Source organism: Oenanthe melanoleuca, chromosome 4 (assembly GCF_029582105.1).
Source record: "Oenanthe melanoleuca isolate GR-GAL-2019-014 chromosome 4, OMel1.0, whole genome shotgun sequence".
NCBI lineage: Eukaryota > Metazoa > Chordata > Aves > Passeriformes > Muscicapidae > Oenanthe > Oenanthe melanoleuca.
This window is the reverse complement of record NC_079337.1, coordinates 26,631,046-26,658,970: the sequence shown is the minus strand read 5'-3', so window position 1 is coordinate 26,658,970 and position 27,925 is coordinate 26,631,046. Positions and strand designations below refer to the sequence as shown.

At 39.8% G+C, this 27,925-nt stretch overlaps 1 protein-coding gene across 1 annotated transcript in view; it reads left to right on the top strand.

Annotated features, from left to right (window-relative positions):
* TNKS (tankyrase) overlaps positions 1-27,925 on the top strand; it is a 145,271-nt gene that overhangs the window by 106,065 nt on the left and 11,281 nt on the right. Inside the window, exons 12-22 of the mRNA XM_056489026.1 lie at positions 12,638-12,809; positions 13,989-14,068; positions 15,077-15,222; positions 16,173-16,338; positions 18,986-19,205; positions 19,477-19,586; positions 22,088-22,276; positions 23,576-23,813; positions 24,492-24,574; positions 26,295-26,415; positions 27,019-27,116. Coding sequence (XP_056345001.1) covers positions 12,638-12,809; positions 13,989-14,068; positions 15,077-15,222; positions 16,173-16,338; positions 18,986-19,205; positions 19,477-19,586; positions 22,088-22,276; positions 23,576-23,813; positions 24,492-24,574; positions 26,295-26,415; positions 27,019-27,116 — 1,623 coding nt within the window. The remainder of the gene's footprint in view (positions 1-12,637; positions 12,810-13,988; positions 14,069-15,076; positions 15,223-16,172; positions 16,339-18,985; positions 19,206-19,476; positions 19,587-22,087; positions 22,277-23,575; positions 23,814-24,491; positions 24,575-26,294; positions 26,416-27,018; positions 27,117-27,925) is intronic.

Below are 27,925 nucleotides of genomic sequence, written 5' to 3'. Positions count from 1 at the left end.
TGTGGTAAGATTCTTTTGCTGTGCCCTTCAGCTGTTGATAGGTGCTGACCTAACTAATTTGTGAGTTTGTGGTGAAACTTGCTTAGAAACACATTTTTCAGCAAGTTATTAAAGGCAGAGAAAGGTATAACCAACTTTATTTATAATGTGATTGAACCGTCTTTCAGAAGTGTTTCAGAATGATCTTTCTCCAAGTTATAGCCATAAACTTACTATTCATGGTAACGATATACATCACTACTTAATTTTCTCAAAAACTCTTCTTGATAGATACTTTTTTTGCATTGGCTAAAATATAAAAGATCTCCTTGGTTTTGCTTTGAATGGGTCTCAGATTACTCTTTTTAAGTCTTCCTCTTCATTCAGAGAGCTAGAAATGAAAAATTAATTTGCTGTATTATGTTATTGCCACTAATAATGATCAAGCGTCACTCTGGCTGTGATAGGAGGTATGAGCAATGTAGTTGTATGCACAGTTGTTTTTATTTTGAAATGATAGATTTTAATTTATGAGCCTATATGAGAGCTCACTGCCAGATTTCTGATTCACTTCCACAGTACTTCAATGGCATCATAAAATAGCTTAACAGCAATACCACAGCAGAGTTGATCGTATTTGAGAGTGCACTGATGACTACTAAGTTTTTGGTTTTTTTTTTTTGCCTGAGGGGGAAAGCAGGGTCAAAATTTTTGATTATAGTCATTAAAAGTATTGGTTATTATTTTTCCAAATTCACTCTTAGTAGCATACCTATGCTCTGAAAGTAAAAATTCATTTTGCCATAGGAACAGATACCTCATATTTTATAGATCTGCTTTTGCACTGGAATTCAGTACTGGTATTTGGGTAGGCACTGAACTGGACATACTGGAGTTTGAAGTCTACTCATACCAAAGTACTACCTGCTTTGAAATGCATGGACCTTCTATGTGCTGCTACTATACTCTCATTATTTAAATTAGTGCTCCCTTGAAAATCTGTCTCAGTTGTAGTCAGTTTAGGAGTAGGCTCAAAGATGGCACCCTTACTATAATGGACCCATTTTGTTTTGTCAGTGGCACATTCTGATGATAGCTTGTAATTCTTTTATCTCCTGAAGCAGGGATTCCTAAATCATGATTCATGAATCACTTATGGATTGACTAAAGGTGCTGAGTGGTGTGTTCTGTTGTTTATTCCATCAACAGTATGCAAATAGAGGGACATGGTGATCATTAAACCTCATTCTTCATTCATATTTCATATGCTGTGTTATTCTGAGGATAGGCTATTGAACATTTATGATCTAGCAAAGCACTTAAGTGCATGGCAGGAAACTCATCAAAATTAGTATTAAGTGCATATTTCCGTACTGCAGTGGATCAGTGTCCACAGTTTCTTAGCTGTAAAACAGTAAATAAAGCACCTATAATTTTTAATGAGAGGTAGATCATTAAGGCTTTATGAGGCACTTTGAAGTTCCCAGATGGGATATGCTTAAGAGTATTAGTTAGTTAACTAGGCATACTTAATCACTCTAAAATGTTTGTCTTGCTTGTATATTATCATTTGACCTCTTGTTCATACTTTGACTACATACATTCATTCATCATACATACATACATTCAGTTCATCAGATATTCTTGACATGGATTTGCTTTGTTTCTGACTGTTGTGATATGGCAGCTTTCATTCCTGACACATAATACAGGTTTTGATGTTTTTTGATGTTGTGTGTTTGGAAGTTTTGCCTTTGTGTTTTCTCTTTCTGTGCCTTGAATTTTAGTTACTTCATAAAATGTAATCAGGTATACTAAGCTCTTTGATCATATCTGGTTGCATTTTTTACAAGAGGGGGTTCTTTTGAGCTGGTGAATCTAGTCCCCCTGAAATCACAGCCTCCCAGTGAAGATCAATTTGTTCTTTGAACTACACACTCCTGCTTTTTAAATACCTCTCTTCTTATTTGATGCTTCCTTCAGTGATGTATTTGCAGTCAACAAACTGATTCTTCTTAGACTTTGTTTTGGTAGGTCAAAAGCCTCAAACACCGAATCTTCCCTCATAAGGGAGCATTTCCTTTTCCTATTCATGCTTATAACCCCTTCTCTTTACTAGCACCGGAGGAAATCTTGGAGTTCAGGCAACAAGAATTAAATTCATTCCCCACTGCCTTCCATGTTGGCACTTCCGTACTTCTGTTTTAAGTACCTGACTGATGCATACTGGGATCATATTTGTCTTTTTAATTGACATGAGACAATAAGATTACAGATCCTTCCTGTAATCTTGCAGTGCACAGAGAATCTTGATTTTGCTAATATTTTATATTTGTGCCCTTCAGCATAATTCTCCTGTGCCAAGACCATTAATGCAAATAGCAAAACAAAATAACCCCACAACCAGTCACCAAACAGCCTTCTCCTTCCCAAAATTTTCAGTTATTCCATCAAACTCTTATTTTTACAAAATAAAATAAATTAAAATAAAAATTTCCACTGTGATCTTACATACACTTACTGAAGTGTGTATGGATGACACCTACCATGTAGGGTTTTTTAACTTTGCATCCATTTCTTCTGTCACAGGAGAGGCATTGTTAAAGTCAGCTTTAATCTCCCTTCTGGAAAGCACTACTGATTACTAAGAGAGTAACAGTTTGAAAAAAAATATGTAATTAGGGCTTCAAAGAAAGTGGGAACTTTCTTCTTCTGAAATTTCATGACAAAAGGCAAACTGTTCCACAAATTAACCAGCAAAAATAGCTTTAGGAGACAAAGTCTTATAAAGTTCTGTAGATTGAAAATAATTTGTGATTGTTTTAGCATTTTATAGGATATTCTTCTGTTTTCATGAAGAGCAGTTGCGTCAGGCAGCAAAAAATGAGTTCACTACAGTGAAGTATGTTTGTGTAGCCTTTTCTTGTTCTATGGAAAGACCTAGAGCATGATAAAGACTACTTTAGGGAATTTGGGATGAAAAAGGGATGGTTTGTGGTCTTGCAAATGGATTTCATTATCCATAATGTTTTCACTGTGTAAATTTTCTATTTGAAGTATGTTAGATGATAATAAACAGTGAAGGACTGCTTGAATAACATGTGCTTGATTGAGACTTATTTTACAGAAAGAACATCTGAGAGCATTGGTCTCTTCACCCTGTGCCCAGTGACAGGATTTGAGGGAACAGCATGAAGTTATGTCAGGGGAGGTTTAGGTTGGATATCAGGAAAATGTTCTTCACCCAGGGCGGGTTGTGCACTGGTACAGGTTCCCCAGGGAAGTTGTTACAACACCAAGCCTGACAGAGTTCAAGAAGTGTTTGGACAATGCTCTCAGGCATATGGTGTGACTCTCGGGTGTCCTGTGCAGACAATAATCCTGATGGGTCCCTTCCAACTCAGGATATTCTGTGATTTATATTGGCAAGAATTAACCTACTGGCAAGCAATTAACTATAAATTGCTTATTTTGGTTTGTCTTGCTGGCCCTTACTGACAGCACAGACTAGGTTCCTAGTTTGAACTGTGAAGAAGTCCTTGCGCACATTAGTTGCACATCAACATGTTATATCTAAGCATCACCTTCCATAGAAGATGTTTTCATTAGTGTGGTACTTGAGTTTGCGAAAGTTGACTCTCAATTTAAAGAACAGGTGAGAAACCTTGGGATTTCTTAAAATTTTCTTCAAGAATGTTGATCATAAACATTTGTGGTTTTAAATGCCAGTTTTTCCTTGTTTGCCTGCTCTGTTTGTGTGAGACAGCATTTCACACCACTGCTTATTTGATGTTGAATATTGTCAAAGTATGAAAAATAAATATGAAAATAATTTAAATAACTATGAAAAATAAAAGCAGAGCATCTTCAATAGCATAAACAATTTTTATTAGACCTGTGATCAAGTCTTCAAATCCATAATTTTATCTTTGAAGATTATAAAAATCTTTTAATTTAAAAAATAATTTTAAGATGGTGAACTAGTGAAAAAGTGAATTTCATCTTGTTTTGTTGTATCGCTATGTAGTTGAATATTTCATATGACTAAGTTCTTGTCCAGATTTATAGACACAAGGGAAATTAATGTGTTCAGAAAGACACTCATCTTTCTAGCAGCGCAGAAGTAAAGGATTAGAGTATTTTCTGAACTGGAAGGATTGTTGGAAAGAAGCACCTGCAAGTGTACAAGTTCACTTTGGCAATTGCAGAGATGTCATGAATACTCTTTAATTATGATATGCCTCTAAAGGATACTGTTGAAGCTATTCTTCTGCAAGAGAAAATGAGCCTTTGTAAGGTCTTGTCAGAGAGATGTTGTCGCTTTTCATGGTGGTAGCAGAAATGAATTCATTCTGCTCTGCTGTGAGGATATTACTTTATGCATCTTTGCATAATACATTTATTTCCATGCATTGGAGTAGCATGTTGCCAGCTTTTTGTGATCATAGATTTGCAAATGTTCACCATCTATCTAGACCCACGCAACAAACTGAAATGTTTTTGAATAACCTTGTTGTATAACATTGACTTCCAATATTTCAGGGAGAGGTATGATTTTTTCAGGGAACAGTAAGAATTGAAAAATTAAATTGCCTTTCAGAAATGTAGAAGATTCTAGACTATGATGGTTAACAACATAAAGAACTGTGTGGTCTGTTGTGAATGACTGGTTCAACTTTTCTCACTGCTTAGACATCCAAACATCCTGACCATAATCTTAAGATTTTATGCAGAAGAGGTAATTGTGGAACATCTGACTGGATCCTGTAGGAGCTTTCGGAGTGAAACTGACCCCTTTTCTTCCTGCTTTTTTTCTGCTAACCAAGCTTGAAATTGTCACCAATGCTTCTTCACTCCTACATTTATTGTTAGACAGCAAGACAAAAGACATACTGCAAGCTTGTCTTCAGAATTAATGCAGGAGCAGAGCAGTTAGAAACTTGCATTGCAGGGAATGATACTGTGATATGGAACTGCTGGCAGAGCACAAGTTTCACATGTGATTTTTAGAATGTACATCTTTTAGAAAGATTTTACTGAGAAAATGGCGGTGCTTGGAAACTATTGCTTTTTGTGTTGCTGTTTGTAGTGTCAAGAAGCAGGAGGAATACATAGGGAATTTGATCTTGATAGAAAGCCAATATGATTGTGAAGTCTTGCAAAAAATGTTTCCTGAACAGATCCGAGCTGTTGAGCTGCCACAAGTACCTGACAGCCAAGGGAATGTTGACGTAACTGTGTACACTGCTCCAAGAGAGCAGCAGTGAGGGAAGGGAAAATCTCAGTAGTGTGTGATGATATGTGACCATTTACATTTCTCTACTGTGTCTGTTCAGGATGGAGAAAAGGAAATTAAGGGAGAAACAGGAAAGAACAGAAGGAAGTCTGCATAGGGAAATACTGAATAGGACAGTATCTTTCTCTGAAAACTCTTACTTAAAAACTTTTTTCAATTGATAAATTAATTCTGCTTTTACATTGCATTTTGAGCAGTGGAATGAATGCTTTCATGCTAAAAGGCAAAGAAATTGGATCCAGAGCCAATGTGCTACAGAATAAAAGCTGTCAAACCTGTCGTTTTTAACTCCTTGCAAAAAAATAGTTGTCCTGGTTTCAAGAACAGTTGTCTGTCAATAAAAGCAGTTTTCCTTTGAAAATAGAGACTTGAATTCCACTCCCTCCAAGTATTATAATTGTTTGAATCAAGGACTCTGAGGCAGAGATAAGGGGGTAGGAATAACAGCTCTTTTACTAATATATCTAACTGTACAAGCAGAAACAACAGCAGTTGTTAAAATTACCAACAAAACAGAACAGACAACTCGGTTCCAGTCCTTTCTTTAGCTGCAGGCACACTCTCTCTGCACTCGGTCCCGGTGCTCCAGACAAAGCCCGGCAGCTGCAGAGAAGCGGGCGGGAGCGGAGGTGGGAGGGGGCGGCAGCGGCCACGCCGGTCTCAGGTGGGAGCGGCTGGAGGGCAGCTCCTCGCTCACCATTTGTGTCCAGGTGATTAGCTGTGTCCGCAGAGGTCGGAGGCTGGAACAGGGGAGAGATGCAGGGCAGGTGATCGCAGAGGGTCTGGCTCTCCTGCTTTCGGCCGTGTGGCTCCAAGACCAGGGGGATCCTCCTCCGAGCTCGCCGGAAACACGAGCAACACCTCCAGAAACATAAGTAGCTCCTCTGGAAGCCGCTCCCACCTACTCCTCTGTCTAGAGTCGTCAAAGATCCTGGGTGTAACCCTGGAAGCTCCATTGGCATGATAATGGGCAAAATTCTTTAAATTGATACAGTAATGGAAAAACACTCAACTCCCAACATTATCCACCCCAAATTTTTTCCATGCCAACATGCTATAGCAAATTAAAACTTTTAAATCACATACATACATGCAGTTACAGGCACAGTATCATAGATATTTCACCCTAGAACAAGGTCTCCTTGGGGTATGCCTCGGGTCTCTCCATCCTTTTGCATCACCCACCAAGTGTAACCTGGTCCTTGAGAGAAAACCACCCCACGAACAGGATTGTCTTTGCTGGAGGCAGAGTTCACCCAAACAGTTTTTCCTAACATGCCTCTCAGGTGTACCACTGGGACCTTATCTCCATCTGGTGTTCCCAAGGGCTCAGATTGGCCAGGGCCTGCTTGGTTAGTGGAACCTCGGGTATTTACTAATCATGTGGCCTTTGGTAGATTGATCTCCCAGTTTTTGAAAGTCCCCCCCACCAAGTGCCTTTAAGGTGGTTTTAAGCAGGCCATTGCACCGTTCGACTTGCCCAGCTGCTGGTGCATGGTAGGGAATATGGTACACCCACTCAATGCCATGTTCTATAGCCCAGGTGCTAATGAGGCTGTTCATGAAATGAATCCTGTTGTCTGACTCAATTCTCTCAGGGGTACCATGCCTCCAGAGGACTTGTTTCTCAAGGCCTAGAATGGTGTTCTGAGCAGTAGCATGAGGCTCAGGGTAAGTTTCCAGCTATCCAGTTGTGGGTCCCACCATCATCAGCACATAGTGCTTGCCTTGGCGGGTCTGAGGCAGTGTGATGTAGTCAATCTGCCAGGCCTCTCCGTACTTACATTTGGACCATCACCCCCCATACCAGAGGGGCTTTACCTGCTTGGCCTGCTTGATGGCAGCACATGTGTCACAGTCATGGATAACCTGAGAGATGCTGTCCATGGTTAGATCCACCCCTCAGTCTCGTGCCCACTTACAGGTGGCGTCTCTGCCCTGATGACCTGAGGCATCATGGGCCCATCGAGCCAGGAACAATTCTCCCTTGTGTTCCCAATCTAAGTCTATCTTTGAGACCTCTATCTGTGCAGCCTGACCTACCTGCTTGTTATGCCGGTGTTCTTCATTAGCCAGACTCTTGGGAACATGGGCATCCACATGACGGACTTTCACAGGTAGCTTCTCTGCCCGAGTGGCAATGTCTTTCCACTCATCAGCAGCCCAGATTGGTTTTTCTCTATGTTGCCAGTCAGCCTTTTTTCCTCTTTTCCAGCCAACCCCACAGAGCATTGGCTATCATGCATGAATCAGTGTAAAGGTAGAGCTTTGGCCATTCCTTCTTTCAGCAATGTCCAAGGCCAGCTGAACAGCTTTGAGTTCAGCAAGTTGACTTGATCCACCTTCTCCTTCGGTAGCTTGTGCAGCCTGTCGTGTGGGGCTCCATGTGGCTGCTTTCCACTTCCGGTTCATCCCCACAATGCGGCAGGAACTGTCAGTGAAAAGAGCGTAGCATGTTTCATCTGCTGGCAGTTGGTTGTATGGTGGAGCTTCTTCAGCCCGGGTCACTTCCTTCTGCTCCTCTTTGTCAGCGAGACCAAAATCTTCACCTTCTGGCCAGCTGGTAATTATCTCCAAAATCACAGAGAGATTCGGGTTGCCAATACGGGTGCACTGCATGAAAAGAGCAATCCACTTGCTCCATGTGGTGTCAGTGGCGTGGTGGGTAGAGGGGACCTTTCCTTTGAACATCCACCCCAGCACTGGCAGTCGGGGTGCCAGGAGAAGTTGTGCTTCCATGCCAATCACCTCTGAGGCAGCTTGAACTCCTTCATAGGCAGCCAAGATTTCCTTCTCTATGGGAGTGTAATTGGTTTCAGACCCTTTGTAACTTCTGCTCCAGAATCCCAGGGGTTGGCCTCAGGTCTCACCAGGCAACTTCTGCCAAAGGCTCCGGGACAGTTCCTGGCTATAGAGTAAAGCACATTCTTTACCTCTGGTCCCGTCCTGACTGGGCCAAGGATCCCAAATTCCTGGCCTCACTCCCATCCAGTTGCACACCTGTTCCCGTAAGGTCCCAGACCCGGAGTAACCAAGTTGTAAAAGCCTCACGGCCCCGCCGTACAATGTCTTTTCAGAGATTATGGAGACTATCATATGAGAGGGACTTGGTGACAATCTCAATCTCTGGCTCCCTTGCTGGTTGTGAGGACCCTCCTGGCTGATCCCCATTATCTAGGTGCCTTGTTTTAATGTTAGAATTTCTAGTTTATACAGGGGCAACTGCTGCTGGCTGTGGCTGCCCCTGTGGTTCAGCTGGAACCTGGACAGATACAACATCTACGGGTTCCACTGCAGCACCATCAGACTCTCCCTCTTTAGGGCAGGGGGAGGGTTTTTTACCAGCTGAGGAAAAGTGTTCCTTCAACATCTGGCCTTGCTCCTTCAACATTTGGCCTGTCTCCTTCACTAGAGCCCCCACCCACTCTGGGTGGTTCATTTCTGCAGTGGGCTGTGGGGCAGCATCAGGCTCTGGGGCAACATCCCTAGTCCCTGGGGCAGGGTTAGACTCTGGGGCAGAGATAAGGGGGTGGGAATAACTGCTCTTTTACTAATATATCTAACCGTACAAGCAGAAACAAGGGTTAGGCTCTGGGGCAGCACCTCTTTTTCCTGGGGTAGGTATCAGGGTTGTTATCCAAGCCAATATTCCCTTGTTTCTGAATGCTAAGTAGAGCAGGCCTATCAGCAACGCCAGCCACTGTATAATAACACTAGCAATAAAAACAGATCTGAAATCCTTGAAAACTGGTGGGGTAGCCTCAAATAACTGGGTGATGGGTTGGGAGAAAATTTTCCTTGCATTCATTACCTCACAGTAAGTACCATTATTGAATTAACCTCAGAAACATGCAGTTAGAGTACGATAGCTCTGGATCCATGTGGCCACTTTCCAGAAAAAATTTTAAAAAACATGAATTCCTGACATAATCAATCCACTAAACGAATCGGATAATAGCTAGAGTAACTTTGGTGAGAGGGCCCATATTCAAGTAAGGGCTTGGGAGAGAGATATCTGTGACCACATGGAGCTCAAACCAGATTAAACCGGACAACGTTGCCACTTCAGAGAGCTGTTATTCCTGTCTTACCTCTCCTCTTAATGCCCTCTGTCCCATGTTTGGGCGCCAAAATCTGTCTTGGTTTGAAGGACAGAGGTCTGCCAATAAAAGCAGAAGTTTTCCTTTGAAAATAGAGACTTGAATTCCACTCCCACCAAGTACTATAAATGTTTGAATCAAGGACTCTGAGGCAGAGATAAGGGGGTAGGAATAACAGCTCTATTACTAGTATGATTAACCGTACAAGCAGAAACAACAGCAGTTGTTAAAATTACCAACAAAACCGAACAGCTAACTCGGTTCCAGTCCTTTCTTTAGCTGTGGGCACACTCTCTCTGCACTCGGTCCCGGTGCTCCAGACAAAGCCCAGCAGCTGCAGAGAAGCGGGCGGGAGCGGAGGTCGGAGGGGGTGGCAGCGGCCACGCCGGTCTCAGGTGGGAGCGGCTGGAGGGCAGCTCCTCGCTCACCGTTTGTGTCTGGGTGATTAGCTGTGTCCTCTAAGGCAGGAGGCAGGAACGGGGGAGAGATGCAGGGCAGGTGATCGCAGAGGGTCTGGCTCTCCTGCGTTCAGCCTCGTGGCTCCAGACGGGGAATCCTCCTCCGAGCTCCCGGAAACACGAGTAACAGCTCCGGAAACACGAACAGCCCCTCTGGAAGCTGCTCCCACGTACCCCTTTGTCTAGAGTCGTCAAAGATCCTGGGTGTAACCCTGGAAGCTCCACTGGCATGATAATGGGAAAAATTCTTTAAATTGACACAGTAATAGAAAAACACTCAACCCCCAACACTTGTCTGTAAGGTAATTCAGAGCTGCAGCCTTCTAATTTCAGACTGCTTGTCAGGCGGACCAAATTGGTATTTTTCTTTTTTTAATTAGTGCAGCTGGAACAATATCAGGACACAATTAAAACAGCATCTTGCATATTTCACAGTTTGTCAAACAGAGTTTAGAGTTTTGCTTTGTGTTTGAAAGGGTACATTGTTTTCGACCTGATACTGAACATTGTTTAACCCAGGCATGTGTCTTACCATGTTTGATTTTTATAAAACTCAATGCTCAGTTTTGTATTTCAATTTTCAGTGTTTAAGTTGGTTTTCATTTGGAAGTAAGTCCTCTTGCTTTTATACTTATTGGAGTGTATTCTTTGGTTGGGTTTAGAGAAGTGGTGAATTTTTGGTGAGAGAAGATGTGCCCAAAATTAAATTCTTAATTTGAACATACTCCCAATGAAATTGTCCGGCAAAGTCTAACTCTGCTCCTGAGATAAAGAGCAGCTGCATTTGGTGCATGCATCCCTCTGTCAGCTGCAGCCCTTTTTGTCTCAGAAGTAAGCAGGTATTTCTTCAAATGGCTGATGTTCTTCTGCCAGAAGAATTGATTGCTGGGAAGGATAATAGTTTAGAGGTGAAAAGAGATCTGGATAAGACATATGAGATGATGACTCAGATGATTCTGATAGTGTTCTTTTCAAATGAATATTAACATTTTTTCCAGGGATGTAGTCAGTATCAAATTGTGCACAGTGAATGCCTTGCTGCTATTGCAGCAAACAGGCCTGTTTAACACAGGAATTCAACATTTACGAATACATTACTTATGATTTTCTTTCTGGGATGAGCGGAGTGTTATTAGCTACTTTGAGAATCCACAAATTTCATTTTATTCTGCCTTTACCATCATTAAACATGTTCTGCTTACTTCTGTGCCCTTATCAGTGGTGAAAGACATCTAGTGTCCTGAAACAGATGCAGGTCATCATCTGAAAAAAAGATGGATTTGGGACATTCAGCATCTTGTTAATATTTATGATAGCAGTAAGTTTTTTATTTGAAACAAAACTTTTAGGGCAATCCCATTATAGTGGCATGAGCTGAGCACAGTTAGAAGGAACAAACCTATTCTCTCAGGACTTATTCTCCTGTCTGTCTTGCTGCAAGAAGGGTTTGTGATCTAAGAAATTCCTGCTCTATCAGTCTGTCCAATAATTTCAGACAATATCAAATCAAACTTCCCTTTATTTATTTGGTTGTTCTTTTTTGTGACTTGATATTGCACTATTGCAGATATTTTACTTAGTTTTTTTTTTTTTTTTACCCTATCAGGTAGCAGGTCTTTACATAGTTAATTTCATTTAGTTTTAGTTAAATTTCATTTAGTTATAGAATATGTGTCTTAACCAAAATGCTTTTACACTGGTTTCACAGAAGGGTAGTAGGGTTTGCATGCTCCATTTTAGGTGAGAAATAGCAAGCAAAACCTTCGTTTGCTGTCACCACAAAGATTTTGAGAAGGTGTAAAGGTGGGTTTTATGCAGTAGCAGAGTTTATTATGCATGCAGTTCACAGCCTGCAATCTGTAGACTTGGAAACAGATAACAGGTTCTGAGTTGCTTGTAGAGAATATATAGTAGCTCTGTATTTCATAAAGTGGTAAAAAAGCTGTTGGGCATTTGCATTTAAATTTGTCATGAATCATTGCTAGGTACAGAGTATCTTCTTGAAAGGTTATTTTTGTGGGGTTGTTTTTCCACTTTTTAAAGCTCTCTATTATTCCCTTACATTTTTTGCTAGTGCACTGGGAGAGATGCTTCTAATTCTTTAGCTGCTCTGTTAGATCTTGACAGATGAATGTGTTTCCATTATATCATACTCTTTGAAAATGGTGCTCCATTCTGCCTGTTTATGGAGCCTTGTATTGAGAAGAATTATATCCAGTCATACTTAACATTAATGTAAAGGCACAAAAAGTGAGGAGGAAATGTTTGTTTCCAACTATTCTCCCCCCCACCCCTTCATAGAATTTTTAATTTGACATCTTTGTTTTTCCATTAATTCTTGGTAGTGAGTAATGTTGAGTTATTCTGACAATGTTGGATGGTAATTTCCTTAAAGCTGTAAGCTTTGAATTGTTTGGTAATAATTTATGTCAAGTTAGTTCTTTCTCCTCCTGTGATAGTTTTTCTTTTCTTGCGCAAGGTTGGTCTTCATCAAATTTGTCAAAAGCTTGATCATTATTTAAAGTATGGTTTTAAGGGATCCTATGTTTTCTGTTAGCCATGTAAGCAAAGAACCTATGTTGTTAAAAGACAGGAAAATATCCATGGTAAATTATTTTTCTTCTGGAGTGTTTGCCTATTTTGTCACTTGGTTTTATTACAGTGTTTAATTACAGTGCAGAAGAATTGATAGATAAATTTGTATGCCAGAAAATTCTTCTTACTGCTCTTCTTATTAAGGACAGGGACAGGTGCAGCCTTTTAATTATAACAGTGCTTTGTTTTATATACTGCTGCTTTTTCAGATGAATGCACTGGACACACTTGGTCAAACAGCGTTGCACAGGGCTGCATTAGCAGGGCACTTGCAAACCTGCCGGCTGTTGCTGAGTTACGGCTCTGATCCCTCCATCATCTCTTTGCAAGGCTTCACAGCAGCACAGATGGGAAATGAAGCTGTGCAACAGATCTTAAGTGGTGGGTAAAAGTAAAGGCCTGTGTATTTGAACTTCAGCTTCTCCCATTACAGTTTTGAATCTTGTTTCTTTCTCAATGCAAGAGACTTGCAGTAGTTTTGTTCTCTCTCCTTTCTGCCATCAAGTGCACACAACTATGGTATGTATTGTGTGACGCTTGTCAGAAAATAAATAAATAGCTCTGCTTAGTTCAGTGATGTGCAAGTCGGGAAGAAAATAACCATCTTGTAGATCTAGAAAATGCTGCTGTACAAGGAGATTGTAGGAAGGCACATGGAGGGAGTTTGGGATTCTTTTGGTAGCAAGTTCCAAGGCAACTGGAATATTGCTGAGCATGTAAGAAACCTTTTCCCCGCATCAGCCAACCTGTTAGGTACTCCGTACAACAGTAGTGATAAGCAAAGTGTTACTGGCAGAAAAACACTGATAGTTGCTAAACTGTTTGAACTTCTACTTTAAATCTCTTGCTTGTCCAGTAGAAAAAGATTTTATTGTGAAAGTGCTCTGGATAGTGCTTAGATAACAATCTGTTTATATCTTGCATTAAAAAGATGAATAGATATTTGAAGAGAGTGCCACTGTTTTTCATATAAGTGCTTAATGGTTTGCATCCTCTTACCCACACTACATTTGAATTTTTGCAAGTACAAAGAAGAATAATTGCATCAATAGCTACTACAGAGCAAGTAACTCACAGTGAGATATGCAGGTAGTCAAACAAAGGCAGATATCTGGATAGATGGGAAGACCTGTGGTAGCTAGAAACTCCATTTCCTCTTGTATTTTCAACAATATTGTTTTAAAACAGGACCAAACAAGGAAAAAGCATTTTACAGCAGTGCAAAGAACTGTTTTGAAGTGTACCCATGCCTGAGATGTAGCTGGTTACATGGGTAGCGTTACCTGTTAAAATGTGCACATAAATGTATGTACATGGATTCAGAGAGAAGAATGTTGGCACAATAATGTCAGCTTTAGAGTCAAAATCTGACTGATTTGCTCACAAACTAAAGCTCCTTATTCAGACATTTTGGCAATATGAACTTATCACATCCCCAGCTGCATTTTTGCAAGTAACAACAGACCAACTTCACCCCCCAGCTTCGGGAAATATGTTGAGCACAAGTTAATACAACTTAAATATTCTAAGTAATCCTAAACCATCTTTTTCCCTATGTAGAAAGTACACCTGTGCGCACATCTGATGTGGATTATCGGTTGTTGGAAGCATCCAAAGCTGGAGACTTGGAAACTGTGAAGGTAGGTTTGAACAGTTACATGAATTTTCTACTTTGCATTGCTTTGCAAGGCTTGTGGAAGCCTCTGCTACATGAGTTGTGGAACCAGTGTCCAATGGATGGTAAATCATAAAAAATGAGAAGTCATGGATCTTTCTTTGTTTTTCTTCTAGAAAGTAGTACATTAAGATGTACTGAGGTGTGTTTCTCTTGAGTTTTTCTGCTTGTTCATTTTGCTGGTCCTTCACACAGTCATGTCTTCGATGGACTCAGATGTAGCCATAATTCTTTGACGAAGATCCTGTGATTCTCAGAATCTGTTTAGTAGAAATAAGCCCTCGGTGCATGATTCAATTGGATGGCAAGCAAATGCTGTTAATAGGTAGCAGACTCCATGTTTTAAACCATCCTTAATCTGAAGGTGAAGGGTCAGGCCATGGAATCCCAGCATCGCAGGAAGGTTTGATCTTGTTTTTGATACTTGGTTGTGGACAAAACAGCCTGCAGATAGACTGTTGTGCATAATTTCCCACCTTGAACTTCAACATGGTATACATTAATATTCAAACAGCAGCAGTTTTGTGCACCAGCAGCTCTTTTGACTGCTAATCTATATCTTCCTAGTTTTCTGAAGGCAGTATAGGCAAGAAATGGTAATATATCTGGAGAAAGTTACATAGCCTTGAACATGATACTTGATGATGTAGAAGTTCACCCTTTCTTATACATTAGGAACATCTTCACACTGCTTCCATCATTTAAGTCTTTGTTATAGGAGTACTTCCAGCTGTAAATTTAGAGCTGCTATTTTTTTAACTTCGTGTAAGTGGAAAGAAATTTCCTGATACTTCAAAAAATTTGTGTAATATAAGTGGATCAAATTTTTTTGGGGGTCTTTGAAGACAGTAGTTTAGATATTTTCTTTTAGGTTTGCTTGTTTCATGTTTTGTTGTTGCTGTTTGGTTTTGAGGAGTTCCTTATTTGTTAGTTTTAGTTTTGTACTAGATTTTGGGTTCTTTTGTCTTCACAGCAACTTTGCAGCCCTCAGAATGTGAACTGCAGAGATCTAGAAGGCCGTCATTCAACACCACTGCACTTTGCTGCAGGATATAACCGCGTATCAGTGGTGGAGTATCTCTTGCACCATGGAGCAGATGTGCATGCCAAAGATAAAGGGTACATTTCATTCCATGATCTGTTCTGCTGTTCTCTGTCAGTGTTCTCTATATCTCACCTATTCATTTTGCTTAAGATTTCAGTGACCGTCATGTTTTTCTCTTGAAAACTTTTGTCTTTCCTTCTTGTTCTGCATTGTTCCTGTGCTGTGCTGTGATTTATAGACCGTTACACATACTTTGCTTTCTGGAAAAGTCATTATCAAGTACATACCTGGCACTGTAATACATGATACTTTTCTGCTCTTTTTTGCCCATCTTGGAGACTTTGTTTTGCTTAAAAGGAGCTATTAACTTGTTTTAGGTGATCTAAAATTAGTTTTGAATAAAATGGGGTAAAATACAAGGGTTATCTCTGGTCATTTTTTCTTATTCTGTTAGCTTTTATTATTAAGTTACTTATTTTTACAATTAATATTCAGTTAAATTATATTAACCATTCACATGTTTTTGCATTAATTGTGAAACAGCAGTGGTTATGTTCACTCTCTTACTCATATATTAGTTCAGGGTGGGGGATAATGAATTTCCAATACTGGATTTTCAGACTTATCCTGGAAGAAGTGTTTGTATATCTTTCTATATCTATCAGATGTGCAGTACTTACTAATTACTGCACTTCAAACACATTATATTTTCTTGAAATTTGCACTCAAATATCCAGACTCAGAATAACTGTGAGTCTTGCAATTTAATTTTTGTCTGTTATTAACAGTGTTGGAGTTACTTGTGGAAGCTGTAACATTGGGGCTTGCTAAGTATTTAAAAGTCTTGTGGATGAGAACTGAAGGAGGATAATTAAGTTTTAATTAATTTTTTTAATAGAAAAATAAAACCATGAAAACTGGGAAGACTGAAAGATAACAATAATGTCAGTGAAAGTGGGAGCTTTATCTACTAATTGCATATAGGATTTTACTCTCTAGCTATTAATGCTTTCTCTTTGATTAGTGGCTTAGTACCCCTGCACAATGCCTGTTCTTATGGACACTACGAAGTGGCTGAACTCTTAGTGAGACATGGTGCTTCCGTCAACGTGGCAGACCTGTGGAAATTTACTCCTCTACATGAAGCAGCAGCAAAAGGAAAATATGAAATCTGCAAACTGCTTTTAAAAGTATGTGCTGGAGATCTCAGATGTGTCTTTAAATGCATATATATTTATTTTTTCTGAAGATTAATTAATTCAAAGTTAACTGCATTCATTGTATTCTTTGTGGTATCTTTGAATCAATTTTCATCTTGCAATTGTTACATGGTTTCTTGTGTAATATCATTGACTTAAAAAGAATCATCAGCACAAGTACTTCTTCCAGCACGTGCATTAATACTGTTAGCCAAGTAGGACAAGACTGAAACTGGAAAAAACAGCTGAATTCATGTAAAAATGAGAACTCCCTACCTTGTCCTGTCCATCCTTTTCTAAAATAGTTACTGCATTTAAGTAAATTTTGTTAATACTTATGCAAGAGTGTGTTACAGAGCAATAGTGGAAGGTGGGTCCTAAGTGCTTTTGTTATGAGAGAAATTTAAAACAGTTATGTTAATGCGTAATTTATCAAGCTCCTGGAGGAAATGCATGTTAATATACTATGGCATAAATATTCATTATACTTAGAGGAAGAACCTGTAAAAAGCATGAGGTAATACAAAGATGTTTCCAGTGAGAAACATGAGTTTGATAAACTTCTTAACATAAGGTCAGATCCTGCCCTGGGAGGGTGAAAGGGGGTGCTAAGAGTAGAATTTCTTGCCAATCCTATTTCCTCATTCAGCCTTGCCTCCTTATGTCCCTCTGAAGCACAACATTTAAAGTAGGAGAAAGTCAGAATATGCATAGTCTTAAAATAATGAGGATCTTCCCCAGCCGCTTTTCATTTGCTGCTGCAAAGCCCCACTATTTCCCTCCTGTGTCATTAATTTTTTCACTTGATTACCAAAAAAGTGGTCAGAGATAGAAGAATGATAGTTTGAAGCACATCTACAGCAGAAATTAGGAGATATAAAGAGCTGTCTGTGAAGTAGGCATGGTGGTGGCCTGAAAGTAACACTCTATTAGAGATGTTAGCTCAGGCTATAGGAACACTTGTATTCTCTCAAGCACCGTGTTGCGTTATAGACTCTGGAGATCTGGCGTTTTCTGGGAATTTACCCATATTTTGTCTTCAGAAGATCCTGAATGGATGTACAAGGGAAATAGAAAAGTGCTGATTTTTTTTTTTTTTAATTGCTCTTTCACAAGATAAGAGCTAAATATGCCCTTAAGATGACACAGATGCAATGCCTCTGGGTGTCTGTGGGTATGTGCTCACACTGCATTTTACTCAGGGTTTCTCCTGCTGTGTCTCCTATGCCAGCTGGCAGTGTTGTCAGTTCTGCTGAGTTGTGGCTGTTGAGCTTGACTGCTCCTGACTTGTGCTCCTTCTCTCCTGGTCTGCTTGAAGAAGGAAACAAAAATAATCAGGCATTTTGGAGACAGTGTCTTTTAAAGTCAGCTTTCTTTGAAATTACCACCTTCATTTGTTTCTATGCCTTGGGAGGGTCTCAGAAGACTCTACCTCTTCATTCAGGTCTTAATTTTGGGGCACATTTGAATGGTTCCAATTTTGATGAGTCTTAATTTAAGGGATTTCAGGTTATATCTTAGAGAAGTCATTGCTGTCTAGAAAGCTTTGTGCAAAGAATGGTCTCTTCCTAAAAGAACCAGAGATGTGGTTCTGGGTAATCAATACTCTGTCCCTTCCTCTTTATCCTTTACATCATGAGCAGTTATACTACTTCCAAATACAAAGGAGTTAATTCCCTCTGTTCTCCTATTGCTGTTCTCCCATTCCCAGTCTAGTGGGAAATGGTATGATAGACTTGCTGGCAGGGATTGGACCACTGTGCTTGATTATTCTGAAGAGGTCAGCAGAGAACTATAGCACCAGCAGCTGCCTCTGCTTGATCTAGTCTTTGTTTTTTCCCCACTGTTGCTGAGAGGCAATAGGGAAGGAGCTGTCCTCCCACAAAACCGAATGTGGACATGACTCAAACCATATGTTCTACGTAGTTGTATGTTCCTCTTCTCATCCCCATGTGCTCTAGTACTGTGTTCTTATCACTGCCTGATCTTCATGTTTTACCAGCACAGATACACTCCAGTATTCAACTCCTCTTGTCTACCAAATTTTTTTTTTTTACTTCTTCCAAAGAGCTGTAAACTGCTTAAGATGGTGCTGTTATCTATTGCAGAGTGTGGAGAAGAGTATTTTGCTAGTTTCCTTCTTAAACAAGTGCCTTTCAATATCAGGGTGACATTTAGTAAAACTCAGAGCCTGGCTAGATTTTGCTAACTCAGAAAAGTTGTGCTCAGGAAGTACCTCTGCCAGCCATTTGATTCCTGCCAGTTTTCAGGAGAAGGGGAGGAGCAGCCAAAGATACTTGCAGTTTGCTTTCCTTCCATGATGCTGTGACAGTAAGAAATAGCTGTATGCAGAAAATGTTCTTAAACATACTTCAGTTGCAAGTAGAGAGCAGGGATAGGTGTTGCAGAGGGCTGCCATTCTTGCCTGTGTAATTGAGATTCACACAGCTGTGTTTAAGACTAGTGTTTTTAGACCTCAGCCTTCTGAATTTATTTGCATGTGCCTAGTAATCTGTACAGTTACTACTTCATTATGGTAGGTCTGCAAAATCTCATCTTGTCTCGCAAAATAGTGACACACTTATGTGCACTGCTCTGCCCATGATTGTGACACTAGCATTCCATTTCCTCTTTGCAGCACGGAGCTGATCCAACAAAAAAGAATCGAGATGGGAACACTCCTCTGGATTTGGTGAAAGAAGGAGACACAGATATCCAGGACTTACTGCGAGGAGACGCTGCCTTGCTAGATGCTGCCAAGAAGGGGTGCCTGGCACGAGTGCAGAAGCTGTGTACTCAAGAAAATATCAATTGCAGAGACACCCAGGGAAGAAATTCAACACCACTGCATCTTGCTGGTGAGTAACATGCCCGGTTTTCAAGACTTGTATATTTATGGTAAGTATACAAATGTAATTTGCCAGAATCAGGATTGATATAGGAAGAGTTTCACAGAGAATTGTCCTGTACAAAGAGTTAACCATGGTAGCTGTATTTCAGGAGATAACACAATTACTAGGGAAGAGGAACTTTTGTAGTTGAAAAATTGCCTGAGCTTTTATGTCTAATATTTTTCTTTTGTTTAGCTCTCCTAATACCTAATTTCTTTTCCTGTGCGTTTTTCTCCAGCTGGTTACAACAATTTGGAAGTAGCTGAATACCTTCTTGAGCATGGTGCTGATGTTAATGCGCAGGACAAAGGAGGATTAATTCCCCTACACAATGCAGCATCCTACGGGGTAGGTGCAGGCAGTCTTGCCATGAGTAAAACAGCAAGGGATTGCTTGAAGTCATATCCAAAGCCATTTATTTTGCAGCTGTTTTGCTGTGAACACAGTTCAGGTTTTGATGAAGTATTTATTGGGCTAAGTTGCTATTGTGAGTCCTATTTGTAATCCTACACATTAAGTAGGACACAGATTCAGGTGCGCTGTAGAAGTTAAATGCTGCAGTTTGGAAAGATTGCTACAATGTAGCTTTTATGCAGGCAAGCAGATGCGCAGATTGAACGGTTTGGGGTGATACTTGAAACAGAAAAGACCTCAAGTTGTCTCTGAAAGACTTGGATGGAAGGAAGAGGAAAATACTAGGGGAACCTGTGCAGATGAGGACAGGGAGGTGGAGGTGTGTTACAGCTGGTGTTTGGTGGGAATCTATTGCTAGAGTTGAAGGACTACTGTGTTTGTAATGTGGTTGTCCTCCAAAGCAAGCCATCTGCTGCAGTGGGGGGTGCATTGACAGGTTCAAACCATCTTTGTTGAGGCAGGCCCTCTTTCCTCCATATAGGAGAAAGCATCTGTGTCCCAGTTGCACAGATGTCTAATAGATTGCTTATAAGCCATTGTTAGTTGTGGATTGGGTGAGAAAGAAGTCTCTTGTAAATAATTATACAGACAGTGCTTGAGAAGCTCCTAGCATTGTTCTTACAGTCAGAGAGAGGATCTGAAGCTCATGAAGTAATGGGTTTGATGATCTCATGATACACTTTGTCTATTACTTACCTGGCCCTGGCACAAGTACAGCAAAATCTGCGAGAATTGACCATAACAAAATGATGATTGCTTTTGGTTGAGAGCAATTGAAAAAAAAAGTGCAGTGTTCACCTTGTCTATAAAAAAATCATCAATGGAACTCAAACTACATCATTTGTGTTGGTTCGTTATGTCAATCTGGGATCCCAGTGTCCCAAAGAGCAAAAAGCCCCAAATCCTGATGAAAGATTAGAAAGAAACAGAATTCTTTTATGTTACAGGGTCTTAATACTAAGTAATATTGTTTATCAGCATCTGCCATAAGCATTAATTCCCAGGATGTTGCTAAGATCTAGAGAGAAATTCTGTTGGAAATACTGTGGTTTTTTCTTTGGTGTGAGAAAACAAAACACACATTTTACACAAACCCAAAACATTTCTTGTTGGCATAGAGAAATGTCAGAAATTGATTTTAGCCGATTATCATTTCTAAAAGTCATAATGTTAATCTAACCTGGTTGCCTTGCATCCTCTAGTTAAAAGGCGGTGTTTGGTGCTTTTCCATCCGCTTAATTAGTTAAGAGTTGCTGCATACCTTTCCTGGCATCCCACACTTCTCTCTGAGCTGTCATCAGCCTGTTCAGATCTCTGTAATGGGAGGTAGAGAGGAGATGAGTACTAGTTTCACAAGTTACCAGCTGGCAAGTTTCACAGGCTCTGCCTTTTCCTCACAAAGTTTCCTCAGTTCTCCCACCCAGCACTGCATGCTGTATGTCCCTCAATAGGGCTTTCTGTGACAGAAAAATCACAGAAACAGCAATTGCTTTAAAAGTTTGGCAGAGAAGCAGAATGGAGTTTGCAATGTTTTCAAACCACACTTTTTTGTTCAGAGACCAACCTATTTTATGACAGCTGCAAAGAGTCACTTAATTGCCATTGAGAGGAAAAAGGAAATCCCTTGGCAATTCTTTGTGCTTCTGCTTACAATTTCAGTGTTTCATACTCCTACCCACTCATTTTGACTATCTGCTTTTTTTTTTTTCTTTCTGTCTTGCACAAGAAAGATCTGCTGGTTAGAGGCAGGCAAAAATCTCATTTGTCAGTTTTCTCTTATTTTTACTTGGGAGACTTCAAGGACAGTATATTGATGGAATCATGGGTTTTTAGGTTCGTTATTTTCATAACCCATGTAAAACAGCTGTTCATTGTGACACTCATAATACATTTTATCAATTATAGCTCTCATAAAATATGATTGAAGATAGAACAGATCTGTGCTGCCACAGATGAGTTCAAAGTCTTGCAAGAAAGAAAGTACAACAAAGACTTCTGTATACACGTGGGGTGACTCAGTAGCAAAACACATTGATCTTCAGAGCTTCAAGTATTGTGTCACAAAAGTTGAAGCCCTGTAAATTTACCAGTTCAAATTTGTCCACGAATAACTTTTTTATGCAGGGTTAAGTATCATGTCTGCTAATACAGCTGGCACAAACTTCATGCTATGTACTTGGGGTGATTTGACAGAAATCCACTTCTGTGCCTGATCCCAATTCTTCATGTGCTGGTGAATGATCTGGTAGTGCACAGACAGACACAGATGACTGTGGAGCTGCAGTATAAATTGGTATCTGGAGAAGTGTGCTGCTCCTGTGACACAGGAGGCAGAATGAGTTACAGGAAAGAGTCTCTAGGCACCATTACCTCCAGCATGAAAAAGGAATGTTTTACCAGTGTCATGATGATTAAGATTTTCTTGTGTTTTCCAGCATGTGGACATAGCAGCACTGTTGATCAAATATAATACATGTGTAAATGCAACAGATAAATGGGCATTCACACCTTTGCATGAAGCTGCACAAAAAGGAAGGACACAGCTCTGTGCCCTGCTGTTAGCTCATGGAGCAGATCCAACCATGAAGAACCAAGAGGGTCAGACACCACTAGACTTGGCAACAGTAAGTTCATGTTAGCCAGCCACAGGCAGCTCTGGAGGATATACTCTGCCTATTAAATTCTTTTCTATGGCTCCATGGCATCAGCAGTCCTCAGCTTTCATTTGTGCTGTGGTGGAGAGAGAAGGGCATCTCCTGAGTGCCGTTGTGGCATTTTCCTTTGGCTGAAATCTTAGCATGGCTTGTGATTTAAGGTTTGCTTCTCCTTGAGGATTCACTCCTGGGATCAGTCTCCTCATTCCCAGAAGTAAAACTCTCTGAAATGTCTCTGGTGAAGGTCAGTCTGTGTACTGTTGGCGATTATTTCTTTGAACCTAGAAGGAACACTAGATGGGCCTTTAGAGGAATGGGAACATTTAATGGATTATTATGTTTAGTGCCTCCATATTACCTCAGTTCCTTTTTTTAAAACTCAAAAACAACATTCCAAAGAATTCATTCTACCTCCAAAATTTGTAGGTGGCTGTCAAACTTTTTATAAAACTGGCATCTGTAAACTTTCTTGTCAATGGTTTAAAAGCCTAATAAGGTTATATGAACATGTATGCCCCAGCTTAAACAATCTTGATGCAATAGATAATGCAACCAAATTGGATGCTGTGTCTAATCTCAGTGCAAGTATCTTTTAGGGTTGTTGATTTATTTATGGAGAGTTTGAGAAATATCCTCCAGAGTAATCTGAACTCTAGAAAACTTGCTTTGCGATATGAAAGAAGAATATGAAAATTATTGGATTTCTCCAGGGGAAAATAAGGATGTCTTAAGAAGGAAATTCTTGAAGATGAGGGTGTTGCTTCATTTAGTCAACAAAGCCAAAATCCAGCTGTTAGCTAAGATCATACTTCTCCTGAGCTCCTGTCTTTTTTTTTTTTTCTATTCTAGCCCAAGAGATGTGATTATAGCAAAGGCAGTAGTAGTCTTTCCACTGAAACCTTGTTCCAGTCCACCTTAAGTTGAGCCTGACAGAGAAATTAAGAAGTGTCATTTCCTGTCTTAGGTTCTGAAGGATTTCAAATAAAGTTGCTGCATTGTTCTCCCTGGCTTTAGCACTTAGAAAGTCAAGGTGCCAGAAAAAAATTAGATGTAGCTTCTTAAATACCTTTAGAAATGGGGAGAATCTGATTCACCTGTTTTGAGTGGTGAATCAAAATGTTCTTGCCACTGTGAATTCCCCTGTAACAGAAGCTGGCAGTTTTCTTTCTAATGGGGAACAGAGCAATCAAATAAAACAATTAACTATTTCCAGAGATCAGTAACTTGTGATAGTAGGACCTAATGTTGGGTATTCTTTCTGTTTTTCAGGCTGATGATATCCGAGCTTTGCTGATAGATGCAATGCCTCCAGAAGCTTTGCCTACATGCTTCAAGCCTCAAGCTACTGTTGTTAGTGCCTCTGTGATCTCACCAGCATCTACACCGTCCTGCCTCTCTGCTGCCAGCAGCATAGATAACCTCACGGGGCCACTGGCAGAACTGGCCGTAGCGGGGGCATCAAATGCTGGAGATGGAGCAGCAGGAACTGACAGGAAGGAAGGAGAAGGTGCATTTGCTGCTGGACAAGTTTACATTGCCAGAAGTACTGTAGTTTAGTATCAAAATAGGCCTTGGTTTATCTGAAAAGCATTTCTGACTAGCCAGAAAATACTGTGCAGTTTGAACTGTTATCTGTGTTTTAAAGTGTCTGATGCTTGTTAACTGCTCATTATTAACTGTTCATCTATGTTTGCTGTCAGTCATTAGGTCTGACTCCAAATGCAGATCTGATTATGTGCCCAGATGTTCATTGACTTTATAAAGAAAATCCAATGAGAATTATTTTGATGAAGGAGTTATGATTGTGATGGCTGGGAGATTTTGCCAAGGCTTTAAAACCCTTTGATTGGTATCTGGAGTCCATGCTTTAGGTCAGAATCTAAGCGGGGGGTCACATAGCAAAAATATACCCACCCTTTTTTTCCTGCTCTTTGCAGTATGAGCCTGTCACAGATGGTTTGGGCTTTTAGTTGTTGATTCTGAAGAGGGAATGGTGATGAGCTTTGCAGACAATGGAAGTAGATGGTTTATTACAGACATAGACAAATTGATTGTGAAAAGAATCAGAGTTTGGAATTTTGAGAGAATCAGTGGTATTGCTTGATTTTTTTTTTTTTTAAGGTGGTTGGTTTGGTTTTTGTTACTTCAGATCCTAGGATATAAAGACTTGTTTCTTCTCTAATAGTTTCAGGTCTTGACATGAACATTACCCAGTTCCTAAAAAGCCTGGGTCTTGAGCACCTTCGGGACATCTTTGAGACAGAGCAGGTAAGTGGCAAGCCTCATCTCTATTTCTGTGTGTAGGAGATAAACTAAGGTTATAAATTCAAGTGACATTTTAATTTTCTAATTGAAAAAGGGAAGGAAAAAACTCACACTTCACATCTACAGAAAAACAAGTGTGGTCAAGTTTTCTTTCAGTTTTCTGCAAATGAATTTCCAAATACAATAAGGTGAAGTTGCAAAATCTACAGAAAAATAAATCTTTTCTTGTTGGATTCAGGTGTCAAGTAGCTTTCACTTACACATAAACTGTGACTGCCATTTGGCTTGTATTCTGAGAGTTATTTTGGACCTTGTGAACTTTGAACATGATGACTATAACAAAGTTAGGTTTAAATGTCACCTGTGTTTGTCCTTCAGCAGTCTTGACAGCCAGACAAGCCTTTCACCACCTGTAGTGCTACATATGATACTTTGGTTAAATCTAGGGAATCCTCTAGTTTGACTATATGCTGAAATAAAAACCTAGCATGAGAGTAGTCACAGTACAGAATGCAATAACTACATTTCCTATTAGGTAGGACCATAGCATTAACTGGGTTATGCTGGGCTAACTTTTAAATGTCATTGAGAAATAGGGGAACAAAACCAGATTTATTGATAACTCACAGTATATGAAAAGAGTACTACTAATATAAGTTTCTCCAGTTTACATTACGTTTTACAACAGAAGTGCCTGTAATGTACTAGTAGATTCCTTTTATGTACTGTTTCTTAAATTTAACATGTTGCAGTTAAATAGATCAGTTTACATGACTGAGATGGATGTTTGTGTGGAAGTAAAAGGTACCAAGTGCAAGAGACTGGATTTGATGATTATTTTTTCCTCTGGCCTCTGCTACTAATCTTTTATTGAGAAATCAGGAAACGAAGGTTTGAAATGTAATGTGTTGTTTACAGTTACAGCTGTTTCTATAAAATGTTCTAGGAGGTATCTCTTCAAAGATAAAATACCATAGAACTTTTCCCCTTCTGATATATGAAGCCTCTCTTCTCTTTAATTTGCAACTGTTTCTATTCAGAAGGAAACCAACCTTCTCAGGTTTTCTTAATACTTTTCACACCTTCTTGTTGCTTAGCTGGTCTTGTTTTACTTTCATTTACTGAAGTCCTAACCTGTTAAGATCCTCCCCTGCTAATAAGATTTAACAATGCAGATTAGATTCAATATATTCATCGTTTTGAAATCATTTAGCTCTTCTTGTAAGTTTCTTTGTAGAAAAAACAAGCTTATCTGTTTTAAACTTATTCTTTTATCTGGTTCTTCCAAGCGCTACCTTCCCATGCACTTTTTCACCTTGGTTTGTTATTAGTAAGCTTGTAGAATATTAATTTCTGCTTGTGTAGTGAAAATAATGAATTGTACAATGCTGTGAAACTCTGAATGCTTCAAAAGCATTCCCATATTTATGCCAGCATTTCAATGCATCCCCCTTCTACCAAAGTAAAACTGTTTGTGAGAACCTTCTGCAAGAACCAGCTCTTACTATCTGGTGTGAGGGAAGTAAAAGTTTTGCACAATTTCAGGCTGTAGCACCTGGGAATGGTCCTGTGATAGGGTGAGGTTTGCCAGAAGGTGGCAGCAAGTAAAAGTAAAGCAAAACATTATCTACCTTTATGGTCTTGGTTGCATTTTCTGAAGTGATAGGTGTTCAGCCTTGAAAGTCAGGCCAGGTTTGATTTTTGTTATCTTTCACCTTTCCAGATAACCCTGGATGTGTTGGCTGACATGGGGCATGAGGAACTTAAAGAAATTGGGATCAATGCATATGGACATCGCCACAAGTTAATAAAGGGTGTGGAGAGACTTCTAGGAGGTCAGCAAGGTAAATATGTCACGTTTACTGACTAGTCTAAGTGTAGCACACAGCAGGCTCCCATAAGTCACTTTCTCTAAATGTAGGCATTGTCACCAGGACTTAAAAGAATCTGAATGTCAGGAAAGTGTATTTGCTGCAGACATGGTGGCTGAGTGGGTTGTGATAGCTGAAGAATATATTAAGGAGATACCAGACCAAGTGATCACTTGCCTTTTCAGAGAATGGAAGCTATGTCCATTTCTCAGGACCCTTTTTCACCCAGAGAGGAGCTTTTGGATTGATTTCCCCTACGTACCTACGCACAGGCTTGATAGGATAGGCCTAATAGGGTTTTAGTTGCCCCATGCTTCTGAGATGTTTCTATAGAAAGGCAATTCTATGGAAGGGCAGTTTTGTCCCACATACTTTTTGTTCTCTCTTTTAAAGCCTCTGCTGCTAATGAAAGCACTTTTATCTTTTTGAGGTTGTGCTGATGCCTTGTGTTTATTTTGCTTTTCCTGGTGTACTGGGGTTGTTAAAGAAGAACAATGATGATGATGATGGATACAAATACAGCCAGTATTGGTTTTTCCGTTGATTTTTGCTCCTTTTCATTCTTTCTCTTTGCAGGTACCAATCCCTATTTGACTTTCCACTGTGTGAGTCAGGGGACCATTCTCCTTGACCTGGCTCCTGATGATAAGGAGTATCAGTCTGTAGAAGAGGAGGTAATCCAAGTCCTTTCTTAATGCTTCAGGGGCCATATATTTTTCTTTTCACTGATAACCTGTCAGAGCTAAAGTGTGCAATACATGTTGAAAGTGCTTAAAATAGGCTTTGGTGTATGAATTACATAGCTCTGACATGAAGTTTAGGCTTCTTCATTTGTCTTTTCGTATAGAATAATGATAGAAATTATTTTGCCACGTCCTGCCAATTTCTTTTATAAGTGATTTCTGATCACTTAGTGTTATCCCAGTTTTATTTTTTTGTTGTATTTTGGATCTTGTCTTGGATATTGTCTCATAGGGAGGGTTTGCACAGCTTTCTGTAGGTGGGTGAACCTGTGAAAATTAAAAGCTGTGTGTGACACCAAGGCATCAAGGCCTTGCAATTCTCTAGTAGGCATTTTCGGTGAACCAGCTTGTTTTCTGTTGTCTCAGTGGGTTAGTTAATCTGTAACCCGGATAAACAGCTCTTGGATGATTGAGAATTGACTGTGATTTTCCTCCCACATATACACATGTTCTTTTATTTAAGTAAACTACAGGCACATACCATTTTGAAAGAAAAAAACATAAATGAAAAGAGACTTCCTGAAGAGTCGTGTTTGGTGGAAACTCCATTTTATTGTGCATTTGCTATTTGTGTCATGTTCCTGAACTATAGCGCAGAAGTGTTTGGAGCCTTTTAAAAAGTCTACATAATCAGGATTGCTGACAGCTTAGATGGGCATATTTTTTTATTAGTAACTTCATAAACTGGTGCTTGTGCAGATCTTTCATATAAACTTCTCTGCAAGAAAGGATCACTTGTC